Source organism: Penicillium brevicompactum (assembly GCF_028827555.1).
Source record: "Penicillium brevicompactum strain IBT 35665 chromosome Unknown utg000001l_segment0_segment0, whole genome shotgun sequence".
Taxonomy (NCBI): domain Eukaryota; kingdom Fungi; phylum Ascomycota; class Eurotiomycetes; order Eurotiales; family Aspergillaceae; genus Penicillium; species Penicillium brevicompactum.
This window is the reverse complement of record NW_026623203.1, coordinates 4,913,986-4,937,815: the sequence shown is the minus strand read 5'-3', so window position 1 is coordinate 4,937,815 and position 23,830 is coordinate 4,913,986. Positions and strand designations below refer to the sequence as shown.

Below are 23,830 nucleotides of genomic sequence, written 5' to 3'. Positions count from 1 at the left end.
TTAGCACCTTGGTGCCACCCACTGGGTGAATAATTATCCCTGACCTCAAGGTCCGCGTCTACCGAGTTTCTCGGTACGTTTCACTCTGGGTTCATCATCGGTAATTGCGGATGGGTATCTCGGCACTCGCGAGCCCTTCACTCGGCGGACGCGGAGTGCCGAGTTGGCCGCTGCAGACTTCGAGCTCGGTAGTCGCGAACCAACACGGATCTACTCGCTCTGCTCCCTTTCCACTCTTCACTCCCGTGTTTCTAAATTGCGATTGGCTGGTAAGGGATTAAATAGTCTGCATGTATACACATTTTCACACTCACATTGCTCAATTCCCAACAGGACAGAGGACCGCGGGAGCTTGAATCAAGGCAAGCCTTCGTTTCCGCTGGTCCTCATGCGCCCGATGAGCACTTCGCCAATGTTCCCCGGCAGAGACTTGGCGATTCTGAAATGAGTGCCGAGGTCAAAGTATATCTTTCGGGATAATTGGCCCAATCTAATGATCTGGGAATCATTGGAGGGAGCCTTGGTCTTGTGGATTGAGGGGTCTAAAGCCGTTTAGCGGAGCTTGAGAGCCAATCTGCGGTTAATTAAATTTCGTAATAGATGATGGAGTGGTTGTCGGTAGACTGGAATTGGACTTCGGCAAGATTACTCTGAAACATGAGCCATATCCTGTGTTCGTACGGTGTACTCCATACCCCGTGAAAGAAGATCAACCTTGTCGAGAAGGAATATGATTGGCCAAGAACGATCAGGAAAAGTGGGCAAGGATCATCCTTGGAAATGTGCCGAAATCAAGGGGGTGTTAGGCCGTACTACGGAGTACGGAGTACAGACACAGCGTAGGCAGACACGTGGAAGAGGCGACTTCGGCTCGAGCCATGGCCTGATCGTCTCAGCCATTACAAGTAAATATCGGCGTGTCGGAACTGTTGTCCTCGGAGAGAGCCGTCTTGACGGTCAGACCCTGGCCCCACGTTGTTCGACCTTAAACGAGTTAATCTGGCCCCATAATTCTCACATCCCCCATAGTATCACTTCGAAAACTCCGTCCAGTGCAGGATCATGAGGCAGGCTGTTGCATTCTGTCGCCATCGAATGTAACCGGACCAGGAACGTCGCCCGGTCGAAGATGCAGTCTAGTCCCAGAACGGGCCACTGCCGATGCCGCATTAATTTCCACCAACCACATCCGCCGTGTTGAGACAAGCTTAGACAAGAACAGACAAGCCTCCAAACTCTGGCAGTGGCGGTCCATGGATTTTAGCGTCGGGTTTTTGTGGTCCTACCGGGACGAACGCGGTGTTGTCCGGGGCCCCGCAACCCCAGCCCAAACGGCCGAATCTGGAGATTTAGCGGTCAAAGAGCACCCGAAACCTGCCCGTCGACAACCATTCCGGCCGACTTGCTCACACAACGTGGCTGAACCGAAAAGCCAAGCTGAGCCTCGCGTGGAAGGCTTGTCTTCTGATAGGACGCCCAAAATGCTTACCCTCGCTTATCTTGCTCGACGCTCGCGGGCGAAAAGGCAAAACCCCGGCGGGCCCTTGCTTGTCGGGTTCTCCTGTGGAAGCTATTGGAAAGTCTAGATTAGCCTAATTGGATCGTATCACAAATGCGGAAAGTGAAGTCAAACAAGATCACGGGGCTCCTTTAAAGGTCCCACCTCCACCTTCATCTCCCTCTCGACTTCTTGAATCTTTCCTCACATTCCAACAATTATGTCGTCCACTACAGAAAAGGATAATCAGAAAGAGGATAATGGATCTGTTGAGGTCCACCATGCCGAAGTGAAGGGCTCAGAGGTCCTGGGTAACCAGGATATGATGAATGATGCCTTCGACGGCGAGAATGAGGAGCATGAAGAAGGTGTCTGGGCCGCATTCAAAAAACACCCCTGGGCTTGTTTCTGGGCTTTCGTGATGTGCTTCACAATTGTAAGTGAGAGATTGAACTGCGGAAAATTGCAAAATTGACCTTTAATAGGTCATGGAGTCCTTCGATATGTTCTTGAATGGAAACTTCGTCGCCCTCGAGGCTTTCCAAAGGGCATACGGTGTCAAGCACGGCGAAGCATATGTTATTCCAACAAAGTGGCAGAGCGCACTGTTCCAGGCTGGTCAATGTGGTGCCTTTGTTGGTGTGTTCGCAGCTGGTCCTGTCACCAATCGATTCGGATACCGCTTGACTACCATCTTCGCCCTAATTTTGATGAATGCTACCATCTTCGTGTCTTTCTTTGTGAGTACAGCTCAATTGATTTTGGAGCATCGCTAACAGCCACCGCAGGCTAACTCCCCTTACTCTTTTGGTTGTCGGACAAGCGTTGGAGGGTGTCCCATGGGGATTCTTCATTGCCAACTCGCCCGCGTATGCCAGTGAGATCGTTCCAATGGCGCTCCGCGGTGCTTGTACTGCCACTCTACAAATGAGTTGGTCTATCGGTTCCATCATCGTAGCCGGTGCCACCTACGCCTACAACAACAGGTCTGACGAGTGGGCGTGGCGTGTACCTCTTGCCCTTCAATGGCTCTTCCCTGTGAGTCCACCAGACCCAAAGTCACATCCTTGAAGCTAAACCTTCCAGACCCCTCTTCTTATTCTCGTATTTCTCGCCCCCGAGTCCCCCTGGTGGCTCATCCGCCGCGGCCGCAAGGCCGAAGCTCTCAAGTCCATCGAGCGCCTTGGCAGCAAAGACCCACACCGAGTCCAACAGTCCTTCGCAATGATCGAGCGAACCGTCCAAATCGAAGCTCAAAACGGCGGTGCCCCCTCCCTCCTCGACCTTCTCAAAGGCACAGATCTGCGCCGCACAATCATCACCTGTCTGATGTATGCGTCGCAGAACTTCGCCGGTAACCTGATCGCCAACCAGGCAACCTTTTTCTTCGAGCGTAAGCAACCCCCAAATCCCACCATCCCAAACAGATACAGTCCAGTCTAACAACCCCACAGAAGCCGGAATCAACCACAACATGGCCTTCCAACTCAACCTCATCAACTCATGTCTCCAATTCGTCGCAAACGCCCTCTCCTGGTTCCTCACAGCCTGGTTCTGCCGTCGCACAATCTACCTCTGGGGCACAGCCGTGAACATCGTCCTCCTCGTCCTCCTCGGTGTCTGCGCTTCCATCACCCAAAACAGCGCCACAAACTACGCACAAGCCGTACTGGGAATATTAATCTCTTTCGTCTTTGCTGGCGCCATGGGTCCCATCTCATACACTATTATCTCTGAGACCTCGTCCGTGCGTCTTCGCGCGCTTAGCACCGGTGTTGGTCGTGCTGCTTACTACGTTGCTGAAATTCCTATGATTTATCTTGCGTCGCAGATGCTTAATGCGACTGGATGGAATCTTGCTGGAAAGTGTGGGTACGTTTGGGGTGGTACGGCTCTGGTTTGCTGGGTTTCGGCTTACTTCTGGTTACCGGAGCTTAAGCACCGCTCTTACCGTGAGGCGGATATTTTGTTTAACCGAAAGGTTCCTGCGAGGAAGTTCCGTTCTACTGTTATTGGGGTTCATGAGAATGAGTAGTCGGGGCATGGGTTTGAGATTAAGCTCGTAGTCATCTCCTTAGATAGAATTCGCTTCAATATTTTTCCTGGGCTTTTTTTCTCGATTCTTGTACGTGTGTAGTTGAAAGGCTTAGCCTTGAAGGAGAATCGCCATCTTATTCATATCACCCCCAAAGTCACAAATCCCCCAGATGGCTTTGTGACAGTGGCCAATCAGGTTATGCAAAATCAGTGAAATTGGCGTGATCTCTGTTCGAGTGATCCGAGTCATACTTGTCATGGCCCAAATCGTAGAAAAAGCCTAGTCATTTTCTCATCTCAACCAAAGTTCCTATGTATCAAAAAGCAAACAAATAGTACAACAAAAGGCCAGAGAGTGTGAAGCGGTGAGATCTCTCCCGCCAACAGTCGACATGTCCAACAGGTTCCAGCTCCATGTTCTAAGAGCATCTGTTCCATTCTCTTGTGTCCTTCCTTTCGAGCAATATACAACTCAAGATGCCCACAATAACCATTCTTCGCATCGACCGTAAAGCCGTGGGTCAACAATGTGTGCACAATCTTGTCATGCCCTTTCAAACAAGCAGATCCGAGGCATTCTTTGCAAATTTTGTTTTTTGCATCTCCATACTTTAGCAAGATTTGCAACATCTTGTGCTGCCCTTTCAAGCAGGCATAACCCAAAGTCAATTCATAGTTCTTAACATCGGCACCAGCCCCATGTTCTAAGACCATTCTCACGATTTTTTCATGTCCTCGAGCATAAGCACTCCCCAGTGCAGACTCAATGTATTTATCTGCACCGTTGACATTAATCCCGTAGTCCAACAGTATCTGTAAGGTTCTTTCACATCCGGTGAGGCAAGCACACTGAAGAACTCTTCGTATTCCACTGAGAGTATTCACGTCGGCTACATGTTTCAAAAGCATGTGCACAATGGGGTCATGTTTCACAAGAAACGCCGTCTCCAAGACAGACGTACCATCGTTGTCTTTGGCATTGATATCAGCCCCGAAGTCTAACAGTATCTGGACCATTTCGTCGTGTTTCATCACACAAGCAGTCTGCAGAATATGGTTCGATCGAAAGCGACTATTGGCATCGGCTCCATGCATTAACAGCATACGCAACATTTTCGTGTTCTTGCTCAAAAGAACACGTTCCAGAATATGAGTGCCGTCCTTGATTTTGGTATTGACATCAGCTCCATATTCTAACAGCATTTGCATGATCATTTCATGGCTGCGAACAAAAGCAATGGTTAAGGGGTTTTCGTGGTCTTTGAATCCACTGTTTGCATCAGCTCCATATTCCAACAGTATCCGCACAACCTTCTCGTGTCCTTCTAAGCAAGCGGCTAGTAATGGACTCCCATGGGGTCCACCCTGGGCATTGACATCTCCACCGTGCTCTATGATGACTATAGCTGTTTTGTCATATCCCATAATTGAAGCATATATTAACGGGTATGAGCCCACACTGTCCGCAACGTTCGGTTTGAGTTGGCCTTCACCAAGTAAACGACGGACCACATTCTGATGTCCGTTCAGGGCCGCAAGGTGGATTGGTGTCAACTTCGGTACTGGTTCCTTGGATATCGCTAATTCCCAGAATGTAGGGAACCAAAGCGAGAACATGTTTGTTGTTGTGTCGTAGACATGGTGCAGGAAATCTTTCACCTCTAGCTCTGCAGCTGAGCCCATTCTCCGCACGTGATCAGCCCAATATACCGCTGAATATACTAAAAGGTTTGAGAAGCTGATGTATCTCCCAACTTCGACGTTTTCAAACTCCTTCATTGACAGGTAATGCAAACAGACTCGAGCCATTAGGCCCTCCGCACCTCGTACGCTGCACGAAAGTGGATGACTGACAGCTAGCCCTTTGATGAGATATTCCCTGGCTGTCTGGTGAATGAAATATACCTTTGAGTTGTTGACAAAGACAAAAAGACCACAGAGACTTCGCAGGTTTTGATCAAAGAGAAATGGGTCTATTCCGGCTTCTGCTGCGGTTTGTGAGGTTGGGCGGATGGATATACCCAAGGCCATAGCTAGCTGACTTGTTTCCAAGGGGCGTCGTGCTGCAATAATAATTTGGAAGATCTTTTTGACTGTACTCATGTGTCCAGTTGGAACTCGACGAAGTATTTTTTCGTATGCCTTGTCCACAGATGAAGGTATCATTTTAATTGACTCCTCGGCTGGCCAAAGGCTGTTTTCAAAAGTGGATCGAATATCGTCGAATGCTAAATGTAGCCAGAGGTACGTTCGGTGCTCCATCTGTAGGAGTTGCTGCTCAAGTCGCTGCTGTGAATCCCGCGGCAGCAAAACTGCTTCAGCCCACTCTCTTGTTCGTATTCTGACAACTGAATCAATCTCCCGGTGGATTTGATCATTCTCTTCCTCCCCTCTCAAATGCAGATATGAGAAGTTTGTGATTGATCGAAACTGGTTCCGGATTTGATTATAAGGACGACTTGTGACAAGAAATTTCAAGCAAAAATTATGGGAATCTCGTGTTGGCTGACAGGCATGATAAAAAGATTTGAGGTTCTGGATCAATCGATCTTGATCTATGTCACAGCACTCATCAAGAGCATCTAGAATGCATAACGTTTGAACCGGTGAATTTGATGATGTTGCGGCTATGAAAATTTTCCACAGCTCATTGACTTCTTTTTGAAGCGTCTGTCCATTTATCTTCCAAGATGGCATGGCATGATGTAACAAATGAGGCTTTTGGCTGAACAGCTGGTGTAACAGAGAGCACAGTGCTGCGGCAAGATTGTTCTGGTCCTCGTTGTCCTTAAAGAAGAAATAACATACTGTCACCGCTGGGCTAGGCTTTCGCACATGGCTATCAATGATTGATCTAGCCAATACTGATTTTCCACAGCCTGGATCAGCTGACACCCACAAAAGTTCGTTGTGGTCGCTGGCTGTCCACCGAAGGTACTCAGAGCTGCTTAAAGCCCATTCACAGGTCCCTTCTGCCCGCATTGGATTGATATCCTTTTGTTCGTTGTAATTGCCAACTTTAAACACCTGGTGACACTTCTGTTGTTGGTCCTTGAGGTTTCTTGTCATTTCCTCATGATGATGCTGTTCTTGTTGGTCTTGTGCTTGGGCCAGACGCAGACTGATTCCTTCAACTTCTTCCTTCAACTCCCCTTCGCAACACTATATCAGCGGCAAACCCTTAGTTGGGGAAGAAGCCAGCATATCTTACTTACTATACATATTGATCACCAATTGCTCCTGTGAAACAAGACCGGTGGCCACATAGGCTAGCAACTCTTTTGCATATGACGCTGCGGCTAATGCTGCATACCCTTGCCACTGCTTGTTCTTGTGTGTATCGGCATAGTCACAAATGCCTCGAATGACGATGCAGGGGAAGCCCATCATCAGACCTGCTGCTTCCATCTCAAAACACAATGCTCCGGTCTTCAGTCTGAGGTTTTCTCTTGTCTTTGCATCCTTGATCACGGCGTTTCCAGATGCGATGATACCGTAGTATGGCTTTGGGGCAATGTTTCCACGTTCACTCCTCACTTCCTCCCATTCTACCAGGCAGGTGTCACATTCAGGTGCATGTTCCGGATGATCATACTCCGGCTTGAAGAGTCGGTCAAGGTTTTCTCCTGGTCTCCTGAAGGTTTGTCGTGTTCGCTCATTCCTTTCAGTGGATTTGAGGATGTAACCAGGATAAAGAGGGTCATCTGTCAACTCCGCAGCCCTCATCAAATTGAGTGCTGTCAAAAGCGACCGGGGAGGACTGTTCAAAGAGCCGGTGCGGTGAAATTCACCGCCGGCTCCGATCTTCCCCATGTCATACTGTATCACACCGCCCGATGTGCCTTCAGGGCAGCTGATTACTACATCCCCAAGTCGAATGTCATGGGAAACGGAAGGAATTGCGCCCGCGACACCGACCATCAATCCAATGCGGAGGGACTTTGAAAAAGTGCGAACCATATGATTTGCGACAGTCGTGGCCGACGTGGTTCCATACTGCCCTCCAGGGAGGCAAGCGATCACAACGTAGTGTTTTCCAATTCGACCCAATGTATAGGCATTTGTGTCGGCGGGATCTTGCGCGTCCAGAATCCCAAAATTCTCATCTAGCATTTCTTTGGCAGCGGCCGCTTCGATCGGCAGGGCACATATCCAACCGATCTGGAATGCATCTCGCGGAGGACAGGCCATGTCACAGGTCCGATATGCTCAGGTACCCGCGGGGACGGCAGGGGGACACTTGATTAGGTTGCGCTTCCCGCGAAGATGAGAGGTTTATGGAAAAATACGGAGTAGGTTGGATTTGGACTTTGCTCAGCCTCAAAGGCTCAGCTGCGTGGACACGTCGCGCAGCAGGGGGCGGCAATCTGAAAAATGTCATTGGCGGGATGGTCCTGTTTGTCTCCACATTTTAGCCTCTCCAGGGCTCGGTGGCTGTGAATTGCTGATCTCTCTATCTCGTGCATGTTGTCAAAAGCAGAAAAAGGGAAGCAGGCGGGTGGTTTTGGTTGTAAGCTTCTGTGTGGGACCGTGAGGTAGAGAAGAGAAAAAGAGACAAAGACAGGGGGGGAATGGGCTACCTTCACTGCAAAATGAGACCCCCAGACTTCAGTGAAGCCTTGGGGTATGGGTTCTTTGCCATTGAGAAGTCGTCGAGAAATCGCCAGAACCCCCCTTAAAATTCTCAGCCTGATCCTACTCCGTACTCCGTATATGAATCTAGTGTATACCTTGGGCCGTGCCGTACCGAAGCCTCAAGATGAGCCACATAGACCCACTTTCACGGGCAATCCACCAATTGTCATTCGTCGGTTGAGCTAACCCCGCCTCCTGCTTTGCAAGTATGCGTCCACGGATACCTTTGGGTCTGGTCAAACACAAGAAAGAGGAAAGAAAGACGTGATTAAGGGTCATTTCTTTTAGTGCCGCTCCAAAGCTCCAATCCTTTTTGGAGTCAGCTCACAAATACACTAGATTCTAAGCACGAATCTCATATCAGATTGAAACAGCTCCCAGGTGGCTAAAACACACTCAATACAAGCAACAGGCCAGAAACTAGTACAATCTTTTCAAAACATATGCCAAACTATATCAATTTATATTAATAACTGTTCGCTGTCTTGATAGTAAATTATCCATACTTGAAATGACGTTGTCCCCCACTTCCCTCACCCTAAGCATACAGTATCCCCACCGGCCCCACCTCCAGTTTCCCCGGGCCTTGAATTTGCGGAACACGAATCTTCGCAGAGCTACCAGGCATAACCTGTCACTGTCGTCACGGACAATGATCAGTTGCCGTCGGCAAGTGGACAAATTGCTCGTAGGCATCCGAGCCAGTATCCTTTGCTTCAAGCATCACAGGCATATAAATTTTCAAATCAATGCCAGCAATACAGAATTACACTGTTTATCTTTGAGGTTGCTCTACCACTGGCATTATGAGACTAAAACTCCTAGCAATCAAAATTCTGACAGGTCTTTCCGTGGCCGGACGAGCCCGTGCAGGAAACTCTTCCTATTTCAATCCCATTCTTCCTGGTTGGCACTCTGACCCTAGTTGCACTTTCGTACCTACCTTGAACAACACTTTGTTCTGCACCACATCATCCTTCCTGGTTTTTCCAGGATGTCCAATCTTCGCAAGCAAAGATTTTGTCAACTGGAACGTTGCGAGCAACGCACTAAACCGACCATCTCAACTCCCTCAAATTTTGACGAGCAATAACATTCAAACTGGTGGAATATTTGCTTCCACCCTCCGATTCCATGGCGGGACATTCTACCTCATTACATCTTGGGCCGATCCTGCAAATTCTGGAATAAAGATTGTTGTCTTTACAACAGACAACCCGTACGATGATGAGAGTTGGTCCAATGCTATCTACATCTCGAATCTTGCCGGCACAATAGACCCAGATATCTTCTGGGATGATGATGGGAAAGTCATGATGGCCATGGCTGGATCTCCTATTCAAGCGTCCTACATTGATCTAAAAAGTGGAAATGCTAGTGATCTGTTCGACCTATGGAACGGTACTGGTGGAGAATTCCCAGAAGGGCCTCATATCTACAAGAAAGACGGCTTCTACTACCTCCTTGTCGCAGAAGGAGGGACTCGATATGGCCACTCCGCCACAATCGCGCGTTCCAAAAGCCTAACTGGACCTTGGGAGAATTCCCCTCACAATCCATTTGTGACCGCTCGAGGTACCGATCGTTACTTTCAGTCGGTTGGTCACGCCGATCTCTTCCAAGATCCAAATGGGAACTGGTGGGGTGTGGCACTATCAACACGTGGTGGTCCCAAGCACTATAACGAGAGCATCTACCCAATGGGACGCGAGTCAGTCCTCTTTCCGGTTTCCTGGCCACCTGGGGAGTGGCCGATTGCGGATCCAGTGGCTGGGAGTATGCGTGGACCCTTGCCATCCTCGATTCCAACTTTCGCTTCAGTCAACCCGAATTATACGAATGTTTCAGTCAGAGATCCTGATATCGTGGATTTCACCCCTGGATCTCTGATACCAAAGCACTGGGTTCACTGGCGTGCACCTGCTAAACCTAGCTCTTTCACCATATCACCCCCGGGATACGCCAATTCGCTCCGACTCACGGCCTCTAGAGCAAATCTGACCGGGGACGGCGATTTCAAAGCCACGGATGGCCAGACTTTTATTGGAAGACGCCAAACAGATACCTTCTTTTCTTTTTCTGTTGATATAGCACCGAATTTCATGGCCAAGGATGGCGATGAAATTGGGGTTACCTCGTTTTTGAATCAGGATCAACACATGGATCTGGGAATCGTGTACAGTGTAAAGTCCAAAGCCCAGAAAACGATCAACTTCCGCTATCGTGTGACTGCGCTGGGTGTTTCACGTGGACCGATCCCTCCTGTGGTTTCAGTGCCAATCCCCTCATCATGGTTAAGTAAGCCAATTCGCCTGTCAATCCTTGCTGCGAACACCACCCATCACCAATTTGTCGCTGCGCCTGCTCATAGACCAACTCAATCCAGGGTATTGGCTATTTCTAATGCGACATTTGTCAGTGGTGATGGGGCTGCGACGGGCGGATTGTTGGGAGTCTATGCCACCACGAATGGAGGTCAACACTCAATGCAGGGATACGTTAGCCGCTGGAGGTACATACCACTTGGCCAGCAGGTTGACTATGAAAATGTTCACATTAATTCTCATCTCTTGGATGAAAGCAGAAGCATTCAGTCAGGTAGATGATATCGAGATTCGAATCAGGGAGTGTTTGTTTATCAGCGAGTTGCGGTCGAGCCGTGGGCGCGAATAAGCGTATCATCAATCATTCTTGGGTAGATTGACTTCAGGATCTTTTGGACATTAGACACCCAAGCGTGCAAAAAAAAAAGAAAGAAAGAGAAAGAAAAAGAAAAAAAAAACCTTGGAAGACGAAAATTCCAGTATTTTCAAGGTTCTGTCCTGATCGAACACCACCGTGTTATAGTTTTTTCGGCATACGGAATATCTGTGACGGATTTAGACAATCAACTGAACTGTGGTTTCCCTAAGCGCTTTTGACAGAGCTTATTACGGGGAAAGAATAGCCACCATAGCCCCAAGAGTACCAGACAAGAGTCAATCAAAGGTTATAAGGATGGATAAAGTGTGACATTTGAATAAATTACACCCAAGCCTAGTACATGGTGTGTTCAGTGTCTCGGGAGTATTTTCGTCTCTACTTATTACGACTTTTGAATTGGAAAATCCAAACTCCATATTGATAATTTGCACTAGGGTAGTCAAGGGTAGATCCAACGCCGATTTCATCACTCCTGAACGCATCACAATGAAATTCCAATTGAACTGCAGCTTATCGGCTATCGCGCTGAATAAGTACTTATTCTCAGGAGCCAATAACCCAGTCATTGTCTCTCTGCCCTTGACTTGGCTGCTGCTTTGCTTCGGGGTTTTTGGCCTGCTGATTTCTCCAGCCCCAATGGCGGCGTTGCTTTACATTTTCAGGCCCAGCTGTACTTTATCGTTAGCCTATTTAGATCCAAAAGTTCCAAGCTCAAGAAAGTAAAAGCATACTCGCTGTTGTGCCAGCACCAGTATCTTTGGCCTGGGAGCCAGCTGGAGCAGACTGTGCCTTTTTCACTGGCTCCTGCGTGGGAGGCTTTGCGGCATTAGGGGACGCCGGCTCATCTGTTGATCCCGTCGAGGCCGCTGAGCCTTGACGCTGACGATGGAATGCGTCTGACGCTCTGCGTATGAATTCAGACATAGTGGGGTCAAAATTTGTTGAATATCTCTTGATATCGGCGGTTGGTGAAATCTCGTGCTACAAACCGACTCGGTCCTGATTCCACAGTGTATATAAGAGAGCAAAGGTCTTATGATATCATGTGGCCTGATCGGTACGTGCTCGTGATCCCCAGCAGCCTTTCGTGTTCGCCACATTCTGTGAACTTACATACAAACCTCGTATAACGTACTGTACCCCGTTTCTAAACACGGGTTCCACGGGTTCGAAAAATGTTAAGCCAGCAATCCCTACAATTGCACAACAGTACGCGTTTATACTGTTGTGAAGCGATGGCGATCACTTCTCGTCTACGCGCCCGTTCTGGGGGCATTCAATGCCCCAGAGACCCTTCTCCAATGAATCATCGTTTCTGAGCTTCTCTTTCGTCGTAGAGATTTTCTTGTTTCCTCAAAAAAGAAATGTATAAAGAAAGGCGTTTTCCTTCGCAGATTCATAGAACTTTCCGGATATATAATCCCGTGGATTTGATATATGGTTCTCGAGGTCTGATGTGGAATATAGTTGGGGTTGAAAATACGAAGCAGCCAGACAAATGGCTCGTTGCCTGAATGCCTGAGAACACAGGCGATAAGGCGTCCACGCGGCTTCAACTCAACGTAAAAAGTAACAGCTCCCATGAGGATCAAACCAAGAGCCAACAAGAATAACCCCAAAAAGAACTTGGCTTTTCGTGCTTTGTTTAGGGCTTACTCAGGGGTTGGGCGATGATAAGCTGGGAAATGGTCAATGTTGAGACCGTGGCTTCCAGGCACCAAGGCACCAATTCCGGAGATGTAACTCCGGAAATGAAGGACCATTCAGAGTAGGATTGAACATTCCGAAGGACTTCTCAACCAATCTTCAACCACTCAGTTCACTGGGTGTTGAATTCTCTCCCTGCTCCCTAGGTCTCGAGCAGAGACACAACTCGAAACCTGTGCAGTTGAAAGCATAATTTGCATAGTAGTAGTGAAGAGGGGAACGTTTATGTGCACACTAAGGAGCACGGGTCGATTCAGCCACGTAGAAGCAAGAATTGCCAGAAATGGGCACAAAATGCGGGGGAAATAGGGAAGCTCCAGCTCGAAGAATGGGTAAAGAATGGCTTAATTGTCAAATCTGTGGGAACCGCCTATCAAATAGCAAAACAGCTAAGTTTGGAGGAGCAGTCCACCAAACCTCTCCCAGTGGGCCAGCCCAACTCGGTATCAATTTGAAGACAATATAATTTTCTCAACTCTTGTTTCAAGTACATACGACCACAGGGTGTGGAGAACAGGGCTTCCCGTCCGCTCAGCCGTACTTAAGCCACACGCCGGTGAGTTAGTAGTTGGGTGGGTGACCACCAGCGAATCCTCACTGTTGTATGTTTTTGTTTTTGGTTATATCGGATAAGCTGTGAAGAGATAATTAGGGATTGGGGAATTACTGCAGACTCGTGGTCGCTACTAGTATTACGATCAGCCGTCAGACTCTCTCTTCATGGGGCTCATGTCTCGGTTCAATCAGACAAGATGTCGCAAACGAGTTATTGTGTCAAGTTGGCAACTCTGGGAATCATATTGATGATCTCGATTCACTTGGCATACGATTCTCGGCCCTCTACCGCGAATTTATGTAGGTCGCATTCGAGTCGAATATGAGAATGAAGACTCTTTTAGATTGATTGATCCCTTGAAGAATACCGGGGTGATTTTACGAACGGCGAAGATCCATCTGGTCAGAAAGGTCCGACCACTGTTCAAGTTGAAACCGAGAGCAAAATAGCCAATAGTCCAAAGGACGTCAAGCACCTGGGCATGAGGTTGAAAAGCTCAGGATAGAAATCACGGAATCCCCGCCGATACCGCCTGAGAAAAACACAACTTCCATAGTGGGACGCATTCCGCCAACATGAAGCTACCAACACTGAACTGTCTTTCTTGGGCGGCCATACAAGCTGCTAGTATCTCTTCGACCACACTGGCTGATTCTGCGTTGTACCGATGGATACGATGATAATGGGCAGCTACGCGAGCTCCTCTCCAACATCACTACTGTTCGCGACGATCTTTGCAAAGGGAAAAATCGGCTGAATTCTCTTGGGTAGAAATCCAAAAGGGTCCAAGGACCGCAGGTATCTAAAATTCTCATTCCGTGTCTCTGCGTACCTTGCTGCATTCTGATAGTTTAGCTTTTGGTGGGGCATCAGCAAGCCATTGGTACTTGAAAGGTGGCGTTACTGCAAGGAAGGGCCTCTAGCAGAAAGCATGTAAATGGGCGCAAAGCTTGAAGCTTTCATGCAATGTTCCTTGGCATTCTATTCCAATTGATTAGCCGGGACTTTTTACCGCAAAACATGACACATACCTTTACCCGAGGACTTCCAGTAAATTTAACTAGTTCACATTCCAGAAGAAATATCGGACCTGTTCTTACATAAAAAAAAATGTTAGATAGTGACCTTCATGACAGACTTATAACCGATCCCTTTATCAAAGGGGACAGTGTACAATTTCCGTCTTCAAACTCGTTCCTAAGCGCGCTATCAGATACACGAAAATTGATACGAGCTTTCGGCAACTTTGTCAATCAAGAGAACTTGCAGCAATGCGTTCTCTCCTTCTCATTTCATTGGGTGCTTTTGTGACTGCGTACCACGGAGAGGGGACCCCAGAAAAGTGGGTTGGGCCTAGTGAAAATCATATCAAGCACATCGATGGCGGAGTTGGTGGGGGCGTTAACGGTGATGTTGGCCATATTGGGGTCGGGATTGGCGGAATCGGGGGTGGTGGTGGTTGCGACCCGGTCGCTTGTGATATCAAGGCAAGACACATCATCTATGAGCCGAGATCGATGCTAACATGCTGCTCCATATAGTGCATGAAACTAGGCCAGCAAGGGTACTGCGACACCAGTGGGCAATCGGCCGGTTTACTTGGACTTGACATCTTGGGCCAGAAAGCCTCGTCAGTCTCTCTCTCACTCGTTGTGGGATTGCAGAGCCAACTCGAAGCTAACGTGGAATAGACAATGCATTTGTATACCAAACCCGCCGACTTGCGACCCTCCCTCTTCTGCTTGTAACGGGCAATGCGTAAGAAGGCCGCAGACTGTATGTTTTGCAATAATAGCTAACGGGTACTTGACAGTGCGCATCCGGCTTCACCTGTTGTAACGGAGCGTGTACCAACCTCCTGACCAGCCAAAGCAACTGTGGAGCTTGTGGGAACTCTGTAAGTCCGCAAACTACATATTGTGTGACAATGACTTATTCCAAGGTTGTGCTCTAGTGTGCGTCTGGCCTGACATGCTGTAATGGAGCGTGCAACAACCTCCAGAACGACCCAAATAACTGTGGCACTTGCGGCAACACTGTGAGTTGGACCTATGCTTGATACAGCCAGGACGCCTGGTATTGTATTGATGTTCTTGTTACTGACTTGATCAATCCGTACCTCTGTAGTGCTCCACTGGTTCAATGTGCTCATCTGGCGCCTGCAAATGCACAACTTTCCAGGGTTTCCAGGACCAGACCACATACACCGTGGTAAACTTCCCATACGGTGTTGCAGTGGCAGACTTCAATGGAGATGGCCATCTTGATGTCGTGAGTTCGGGTCTCCGCACCGGCGAGAATGCAGTGAGTATCTTGCTGGGGACTGGGACCGGAAGCTTCCAGCCGCAGACTACATTCCCCGCAGGGCCCGGGCCTGCTGGTGTTGCGTTTGGTGACTTCAACAAAGATGGAAAGATCGATATCGTGGCTGCAAACCTCGGCGCCACTCAAGTGAGTGTCTTGATTGGCAATGGTGACGGAACCTTCCAGTCGCCAACCGCATACGGCGTGGTGACCAATCCGTATAGTGTTGCGGTGGGAGACTTCAGCGGAGATGGAAATCTCGATATCGTGGCTACAAATTACGTTGATAACTCAGTGAGCGTTCTGCTTGGGAATGGTGACGGAACCTTCCAGCCGCAGGTCAGGGTCGCCGTGGGAGCCTTTCCCCTCGGTGTTGCGGTGGGCGATTTCAATGGAGATGGCAAGCTCGATATCGTGGCTGCAACCTCTGGCGACAATACGGTCAGCGTGGTACTTGGAAATGGCGATGGAACCTTCCAGACGTTCACCGCATACGCCGTGGGAGCTAATGACCTTGGGGTTGCAGTGGGCGATTTCAATGGAGATGGCAAGCTCGATATTGTGGCTGCTAATAACGGCGGTAACTCAGTGAGCGTTCTGCTTGGGAATGGCGATGGAACCTTCCAGACACAGACCTCCTTCCCTGTTGGGTCAGGCCCGTATAATGTTGCAGTGGGCGACCTCACCGGAGATGGCAATCTCGATATCGTGGTCACAAACTACAACAGTAATACGGTGGGTGTCCTGTTAGGCGATGGATCTGGAGGCTTCCAGACGCAGGTCACGTACCCTGTGGGGTCCAGGCCGCTTGACGTTGCTTTGGGCAATTTCAACGAAGATGATCGTCTCGACATCGTGGATACCAACTCGGGGCAGAACACAGTGAGCGTCTTGCTGGGGATATCTTGCGCTACTTAAAATGGCCATGGATACCGTAGACCAGATACATAGAAAGATCTCTCATGGTATGCTCTGAATCCAAAATGTCGTCACTCATGGAAAATCCCGAGGTCCTGATTTGACACCTCAAGCCAGCACTAGCAGCAGTGGGTGACAGAGGGACTAGCGCATGCAATGCACTTCCAACTCATTGCTCAATCTGGAGATATATCCAGCCTGAATTTTGAATGGCAAGGAACACATTCTTGGTCCCCAGATCCCTAAGTGTCCTGGGTACCCAAGTCTCTCGTAAAATGTCGTGATCTCAAGAAAGGGCCCTGCGCTATGTATATCCTGCCATGCAACCACCGGTCCAACCTTCCAAGGTTGGAACCTTGTAATCATCTCACCTGGGCAACCCCGGCACTTTCAGGGAAATCAGCCCAGATTGGAAGTAGTATAGGCCTTGGCAGAGACTAAAAACCTAATAAATGATGAATTTGAAGTCAAGATGAAGCCAGAAAGGAGTATTCAGGTCTCTGACTGTTGTCTTTGGTTTATATAGCACAACAATTTTCATCAATCAACAGCCTCTCGCCGGGCTAGCTCAATCGGTAGAGCGTAAGACTCTTAATCTTAAGGCTGCGGGTTCGACCCCCGCGTTCGGCTCTTCCTAAAACACCAACATGGTCTTTAAGATTATCTTTTTTGTTCCGATCAAATTGTCATTTTTTGAGCAGGCGTTTTCTGAGGTTTTTATGAACTAAATATGAAAGCGCATCCAAGGTTTCGTTTGATCCTTGAGTTTTCCTCAGGTGCACTTTCCGTGGATGGGGGACTTGGTGCCATCGGCTCGGCAAGCTAAATAAAGCCCAACCCCAGAAAGCCATAAAGTCTGAATGGAACCAGTCACTCTAGATTGGGAACGGCCTGGGTTCCAAACAAGATGCGACGAGTTGAAATTGTGATGTCACATTTCAGCTCTTTGTTTCAATCTCAAAAATCATTCGTTTTCAACCCACAGCTCCAGACTTGACTACTGCTTCCACATAACCACATCTCGACCTGTGATACGAAAATGGGCTTTCCGAACATCCCAGCATTCTACCACGCAGATCCCCCATATAAGGATTACCTGTCGATCAAAGCCAGATCATTTTTTACGAATAAGTCGAGAATAGTCGACTTGTTGATATCTGAGCAAGCTCTACGCGAGGAAACTCAGCGGACAGAAACGCTACAACAGCATCTCAACGCACTACGAAAGACTAAAGCCATCGAATGCGATGCGTCTCACGATACAAATATACAAAATGAGCTTGAAAAAACAGAGAAAAAGGTCAAAAAGCACGAAGAGCGAATTGCACGAAAGCAGTATGATCTGTATCAAGCAGAGTGTATGATAGGCCGGACATGCAAAGCCGCTTACGATGAACTACGATGTGATGCAACATGGTACATGCGCAAGGGGCTCGTTCAAGATTGCAAAGATCGGGGTGGCTGTTGCAGCCGCAAATGTGGATGTTGTGCACAGAGGCACCTCTCTGGCGGACAAAAAGGGATTGGCCATTGTACCTCGCAATGTGGGTGCTGCAAAACGTTGCAGGCGTTTGATTACACACACTGGAGAGAGTGGAAATTGAAACGCGATTTTCGTGGCAGACTCGAGGCGGAGAAATCGCCACACATTATCCAAATGGCTGATTGGTTCTTCTGTCCTTTAACGCCTGAGAGTTTGTCAAAACAAAAGCCATGATTATGGTGGGTCGTAGAATCTCTCTGTGGATGCCTCGGTCTGTTTGCTGGAAGTTTGAAACCAAAATGCCTGATTCCGCGGTCTTCGAAACTTTCCGAGGGTGTCATTATTCAAATATGACGTCTGGTATCTATGTTGTTCGTGGGTTCATGCAGGCTTAATCATGCGAATCCCCAGAGCTTTCTCAGCTCAGCGGCTCGGTCCGAGGTCTTCCAACCCGTCTCGCGCTCGATCTTGGCTAAGTGTTTTAGTAGTATGATTTTTTCGGAACAATAATTATCATCCTCATAATCTTCCCGGGCCGTGTGACCATCTGACTTAGACCCAGACATGATATCTCGAATCACGGGAGTGGCTACAGAGTTGCCAAAAACCGTGCCGGCGATAAAAAGCGGTTGAAGCTGATTAACCCAATTTGCACTGCCTCGGCTTAGTTCACTTCCATTGAAGATCCACGGAGGGAATGGTGTTCAACATACTGCGATGGGTTGGACATAGAACTTCCCACTAGCTCTCGTGCGTGCCAGAAGATGTTATGCTAGAGCTATCATCAGTAAGGAATTGGGTATTGATTTATCTGGGCTCACAGTATCACCATGGGAATGCTGGTATCCGTCTTCCACTCCCCGGACAAGAATACCTGTCTGGAGAAGAAGCATGCAACCGGAGTGAAAGAAGGTATTTCCACAGTCTGGGATGTTAGCTGAATTCTCATGATCTAACGAGGTGAGGCCATACTGGGCGCTGATCTTATGAACACCATTTCTGGAAAGACTTTTCCTGGAGGAAAGTCTCTTATCAACGGGCAGACCTCCGGCGGCCGCAGCCGGTACCACGTTTGTAGTTCATGCCAGAGAGCGCTGGCAGTGGCCTTGAATGCAGAAGCTTGAGAGACATGGAAATTAGAAAGAGCGTTCACGATTTTAGCAAATATGAGTATTGCAAGATTGCAATACTCATCCAAGTCTCCATTCGCCAACACATAATCAATGCTCATATTATCAACCCAAGATTCGGTGGGGATCAGCGTGGCTTTTCCGCTATTGAATGCCGCCCATACGTCTTTCACGATAGTAGTCAGCCATGATCGCAAGCCCGGAGGTGGATATGAGCACTCACCAATACGAGCAAAAGCCCAAAAACTTGCCTTCACAATGCCTTCGCTGGAGCCATTCCACTTTTGGGCGCGGAGAAACCCGGCACAGCCTTTCAAGTGTCGTCTCCATTCCTCGATCCGCGAGGCCATCATCTCATAAACACACAAGAGAGTGCATGTGGCCAAGATAGAAGTGTCGGCTTGTGCAGGGTCCTGGCAAAGAAGGAGTTGGATGGTAAATTGGTATAGCTCTAGTGTCACAGGTCGCTGTCGCCCCTGAACATAGTCTAGCTGGCGAGAGGCAAGTGATAGCGCGGCTGCGACGAACGACGGCGACTTCATCATCTCATGAATGCTCTTCACGGTGAAATGCATCTGCGAGTCAGTGGTTTCGCACCAGGTTCCTGTTTCTCGCAAGAACGCGGATATCAGTTGCAGCTTCTCCGCTTCTGTAACTGGAAGGACTGTGTCTTGGATATTGGCTTGAAACCTTGCTTGTCCTAGGAAGAAGGGGCATGCATGGTCTTGTTCCTCTAAAAAAGGACCATCCGACACTTGCTCCAACAGCTCGGTATTAGGGAGAGAAGAAACGTCGAGGTTATCACCTGATAGGCTACTTGGAAGGTCAGAAGTTGGAAGATCGTGATGGTCCACAAGATCAGCGATACTCAAGGCTCCCGTAACTGTCCGCGAGGGAGTGTGCGAGATGCTGCTGGGTGATGGTAAATTCGGCACGGAACCCTCGGGCTCGCAGGAGAAACAATCCGAGAGACGATCCGGTGTCGAGTAGCCATCAACGGTCACTTCAGTTTCATCGATGAATTGTTGGAATTGTGACAAGTTTGCTCCTCGTCTTTCTTCCACAGCACACAGTGCAGCTGCATCCTGACGTGAAAGACTCAAGGTGCGTGAGGAATGGAATGATGCCTTGAGTCCCCATCGACAGACTTGGCCTCGCACCTCACAGCCACGACATCGAGGTCGGGCTCCATCACCTCCACAATGTCAGTATCACCACACGGAGATGAGAAAGAATGATATCTATCAGACTCACATTTGCGGCGGCGCCGGCGACACTGAATACTAAGCCACCCTGTCAGCCCGTTGATCGAGGCCACGGCCTAGACTGCTCACCATCCTGTCCGAGTCCTCTTGCGAATCGGACGATCGCTCGCTGCTACCTCATCTCCACTGTCTTTGTCACCTGGCATGACAAAGATTCATGTCCACAATGCAGATATATTGAATTCGGCGTCTTTTGTTGCGGAAGGAAGAAAACAATGTGTGGGGGCGTGGTCCCTTTAATGAGGAAGGTGCAAGCGCCGGTGACGTCATTCCCACTGCTCCCGTTTCGGGGCTGTTCCCGGGGCTCTTCATTTACTTCCATCTATTTGTATTTTCAATAAAATTGATTGTTTGCGTCCGTCGAAGATTTATTGTAAAAGTGCATATTGTGTAAGTGTACACTTCCATGATTTGCTTCGCCGGTTTACAGAGAGATTTCACAATTCAAAACGTCTCATCTAAACTTTAACTTACTCGACATCTTTGCGCGCCTCATCCATATCCAACTTGTGAATGCAGCAACTACGAAATCGAGTTAGGATAGGACGAGATAATGTTTGATTTCCTAATACCTCGTCATAGCCATTGACCCTCATTGTCTAAGCTCGCAATTTGACATACATTCTTTGTTTCCATTCTCAAGAAGTGCTCGCCGAGTCACTTTCGAGGTCATTGTGCAGAGAAAGAAATTAGTTCTTTCATTTTCTCCCAGTACAAAGGGATTAAAGAGATCTTGCAGAGTTAAGAGGAGTAGGCATAAGAGCCCTGGAGGCTATACGTTCTTCGGTTGAGCTCATAACTCAATACAGTCTTCTCTGCACGATGAAGGTTATGTCCCAGGATAACTTGCTGCTTCTCTTATCAGGTTTGTTTTTAGCTGGAATTAGGAGAACCTTGGAAATATCAGTCACCCAAGATTGGTAACAATGAAAACTTCTATTTTTGTATTTCGAAACGTCGAAGTAAGAGGACCGAGACAGGACCCGGTGATTATTGAAAGGACAGAAAGAACTATGAATGGGTTGCCAAATCTCGAGGTTTGTGAAGTGGTCAAAGGAATTCCAACTCTTCTTTGATGAAATAGTAAGGTCAGCCTTTATCTTACTCTAAATTTGATTGAGAGCAAGTAGGGGACTTGGTTTCCACCTTTCTTTGATATCTTTTCTTTGATATCTCTGCCAAATATCTACCACTTTGTTAACAGTATTTACTCATGTACAAATACGATGCCCTCGAGACCAATTCCATGATTAACTCATTCTATCCAAGATAACAATTTATTCTCTATCCATTGAACGAATTTTGCAAGATTATTACATCTCATCTCCAACCATGGTGTTTACACGCTCTTCCAATTCCACGCAGCCCTCGTCGTATGCGACAAGCGGGTCCGATTACTCCGGTGGATCAAGACGGTCTCGACGCCTTGCCCAAAAACCAGTCGGATACTTCAGCGAACAATCCCAACAAGAACGAAACGAGACACTGAGAAAACAGCTCGAGGAAGAGCTTCCCTCACGGCTCGGAAAACGCGGCCGAGCTGGAAGTTTGTCGAATGGCTCGAAGTCAAAGAAGCCTCGGCAGCTGCCCAAGCTGCCTGAGCAAGAGACTTTGGACATAGAGACCTTTTTGGCTGATCTTTCCAATGACTACACTGATGAATGGGAGGCAAACCGGCCTCGGCCTAAGCTAGCTGCCAAAAAGATGGTTTGGAAACGGGTTAAGACACCCCCTGTTGGACAACCGGTGAACCCGCCTAAGGGCTGGAGCGAGGATGAGCCTGATCTAGATCCAGAGTAAGTCTGATACATCTGATACTTGTTTGATGGTAGCTGACTTGTTGGTATAGGGATTTCCCTGCTCAGATTGCACGATGCAAGGAGCGCATTAGGGAAGGGCTCATGGTGCATGTTTATGAAATCAAACTGGGGGGCCTTCTGGAACTGAGACGCCAACAATTGTAAGTCTTCCTTGATTCCGGACATTTATTTTGTCACTTTCCCAACTGACTGGTCTGCTTTGCAGTGAATTGATGGCAGAGACACCAGGAGTGAGCTTGGATGTAGCTCACCGACTGAAAACCCTCGAAGGGATGCTGGCGTCACTCGTTAACGAAGGGGATAAGTTCAATCTCATTGAAAGCATCGAGAATATCATAGTGGCTTACAAGTCGGGGATTTTGAAATGGACCCCCGGCCTGGTCACGTACTGGAATGATGGGTATCAACTATGCCAGCCACGGCCATTTGACTGGCGTGAATTCCGATATCTTCATGATGAAAATGATGGATTAAACACGGGATTCCATACAGAGGGCGTAAGTACACTATGAAACCCATCCTTTTTCATATCAAGCAGTCTCTAACACCAGGTTTATAGTTATTTGGACCCGAGCCTACCAGTCAAAACCCAAGCTATCTCGAATACAAAACTTTTCCATTCGATAACCACGAAAGCTCGTGGCAGGATTTTATCGAGGTATTTCCCCTTCCCCCGTGCCTTTCCTTCGTTTCGTGTCGCTGTCGCATTGCTAACAATATTATCAGATGAAACTAAGTCTTCGGATTCCCTTGGCACCCCCAGGGCTAGCTCAATGGACCGACCTATCGTTCATCGACGACACCGGTGCAAATATCATGCAAATTTATTCTTCAGATGTTAAAAACCTAATGGAGAGTAATCCTCATACGTTTCAGGGCAATTACCCCATGCCTCGATGCCTCGGCATTGTATCCTTGTCAAACGCCGACGGAACTAGCAACAGCCTAGTGGTCAGAGAATTGGAAGTGAACATCTGGGATCGCAGCAAGGGTTGTTTCATGGGCCAATGGGAATCGGTACCAGCAGTCATCAGGCCTGGAGACTCCATGGTAGGTGGTCGCCCTTTGCCCCGCCTGAACGGTCCATGGGCGCGATGGAGATATTATACTGCGACGGTTCCCAATGTTAAAAAGCTTGGAGTTTATGATTATAATCCCACCAAGCCACCACCCGGTTTCCAGTCTATTGCAGATGCGCCGCCACCTGCGCCATATGTGTCTCAAGGCTGGCATTTAGAACCGACAGAAGACCATAACGTTGACTTGAATCTACCAGCAGGTAGATGAATTCTAAAATCGATAGTTTGGTATTGACATTTTCAAGGTTATGACTGGTCGCAAAGTTTGCAAAGCTTGTTCTTTGGTGTTGTGTTGGTATACCTGTCTGATTTTGGAGTCTGATTTGGTCGTCTGAGATTTATATAGATATTTTGATGTTGCTGTTATTGAATCCCGCTTAGTATATTACTAAACCTTTTATCGAGCATATCGTCACTTTTAGCATGTAGGATGGGTGAAACAAGCCTGCCCTAGTGCTCCCGAGGTCTTGAGCTCCAGGTGTGGGTGGAGCCCTGCAGGCACACCGGGGCTCCTGTGTGCACCCGAAAATGATTTGTCATCATCATTCGGCCACTGGGGGTGCCCGGCCCGAGACCCAAAGACAACCACATCACTTCTCTGGACCCTGCCTTGGAGTCTCATCATGTTTCAATGCGCACAATGCAGCAAATCTTACCAAAGGAAAGCACATCTCTCAAGGCATGAAGCAACACGT

At 48.3% G+C, this 23,830-nt stretch overlaps 7 protein-coding genes across 7 annotated transcripts; 4 read left to right on the top strand and 3 right to left on the bottom strand.

Moving 5' to 3' along the window:
• Positions 1–1,718: 1,718 nt before the first annotated feature.
• Positions 1,719–3,533, top strand: N7506_001654 (uncharacterized protein; the record flags this gene model as incomplete). The annotated part of the gene is made up of 5 exons (XM_056950950.1): positions 1,719–1,934; positions 1,984–2,228; positions 2,287–2,536; positions 2,585–2,891; positions 2,953–3,533. 5 exons carry the CDS (start codon positions 1,719–1,721, stop codon positions 3,531–3,533), a joined length of 1,599 nt encoding a protein of 532 aa, XP_056816865.1.
• Positions 3,534–4,251: 718 nt separating this feature from the next.
• On the bottom strand, positions 4,252–7,726 carry N7506_001653 (uncharacterized protein; the record flags this gene model as incomplete). The annotated part of the gene is made up of 3 exons (XM_056950949.1): positions 4,252–4,406; positions 4,498–6,687; positions 6,751–7,726. The coding sequence occupies 3 exons, from the start codon at positions 7,724–7,726 to the stop codon at positions 4,252–4,254; spliced, it is 3,321 nt and encodes a 1,106-aa protein (XP_056816864.1).
• Positions 7,727–8,976: 1,250 nt separating this feature from the next.
• N7506_001652 (uncharacterized protein) lies at positions 8,977–10,776 on the top strand (the record flags this gene model as incomplete). Its single annotated transcript, XM_056950948.1, has 1 exon — positions 8,977–10,776. One exon carries the CDS (start codon positions 8,977–8,979, stop codon positions 10,774–10,776), a length of 1,800 nt encoding a protein of 599 aa, XP_056816863.1.
• Positions 10,777–11,416: 640 nt separating this feature from the next.
• N7506_001651 (uncharacterized protein) lies at positions 11,417–11,797 on the bottom strand (the record flags this gene model as incomplete). Its single annotated transcript, XM_056950947.1, has 2 exons — positions 11,417–11,541; positions 11,605–11,797. The coding sequence occupies 2 exons, from the start codon at positions 11,795–11,797 to the stop codon at positions 11,417–11,419; spliced, it is 318 nt and encodes a 105-aa protein (XP_056816862.1).
• A 3,481-nt stretch (positions 11,798–15,278) lies between these two features.
• On the top strand, positions 15,279–16,358 carry N7506_001650 (FG-GAP repeat domain-containing protein; the record flags this gene model as incomplete). Its single annotated transcript, XM_056950946.1, has 1 exon — positions 15,279–16,358. The coding sequence occupies one exon, from the start codon at positions 15,279–15,281 to the stop codon at positions 16,356–16,358; it is 1,080 nt and encodes a 359-aa protein (XP_056816861.1).
• A 1,878-nt stretch (positions 16,359–18,236) lies between these two features.
• On the bottom strand, positions 18,237–20,382 carry N7506_001649 (uncharacterized protein; the record flags this gene model as incomplete). The annotated part of the gene is made up of 8 exons (XM_056950945.1): positions 18,237–18,495; positions 18,555–18,613; positions 18,663–18,855; positions 18,909–19,137; positions 19,195–20,056; positions 20,137–20,166; positions 20,226–20,247; positions 20,306–20,382. 8 exons carry the CDS (start codon positions 20,380–20,382, stop codon positions 18,237–18,239), a joined length of 1,731 nt encoding a protein of 576 aa, XP_056816860.1.
• Positions 20,383–21,568: 1,186 nt separating this feature from the next.
• N7506_001648 (uncharacterized protein) lies at positions 21,569–23,343 on the top strand (the record flags this gene model as incomplete). Its single annotated transcript, XM_056950944.1, has 4 exons — positions 21,569–22,032; positions 22,086–22,196; positions 22,262–22,553; positions 22,783–23,343. 4 exons carry the CDS (start codon positions 21,569–21,571, stop codon positions 23,341–23,343), a joined length of 1,428 nt encoding a protein of 475 aa, XP_056816859.1.
• Positions 23,344–23,830: the final 487 nt, after the last annotated feature.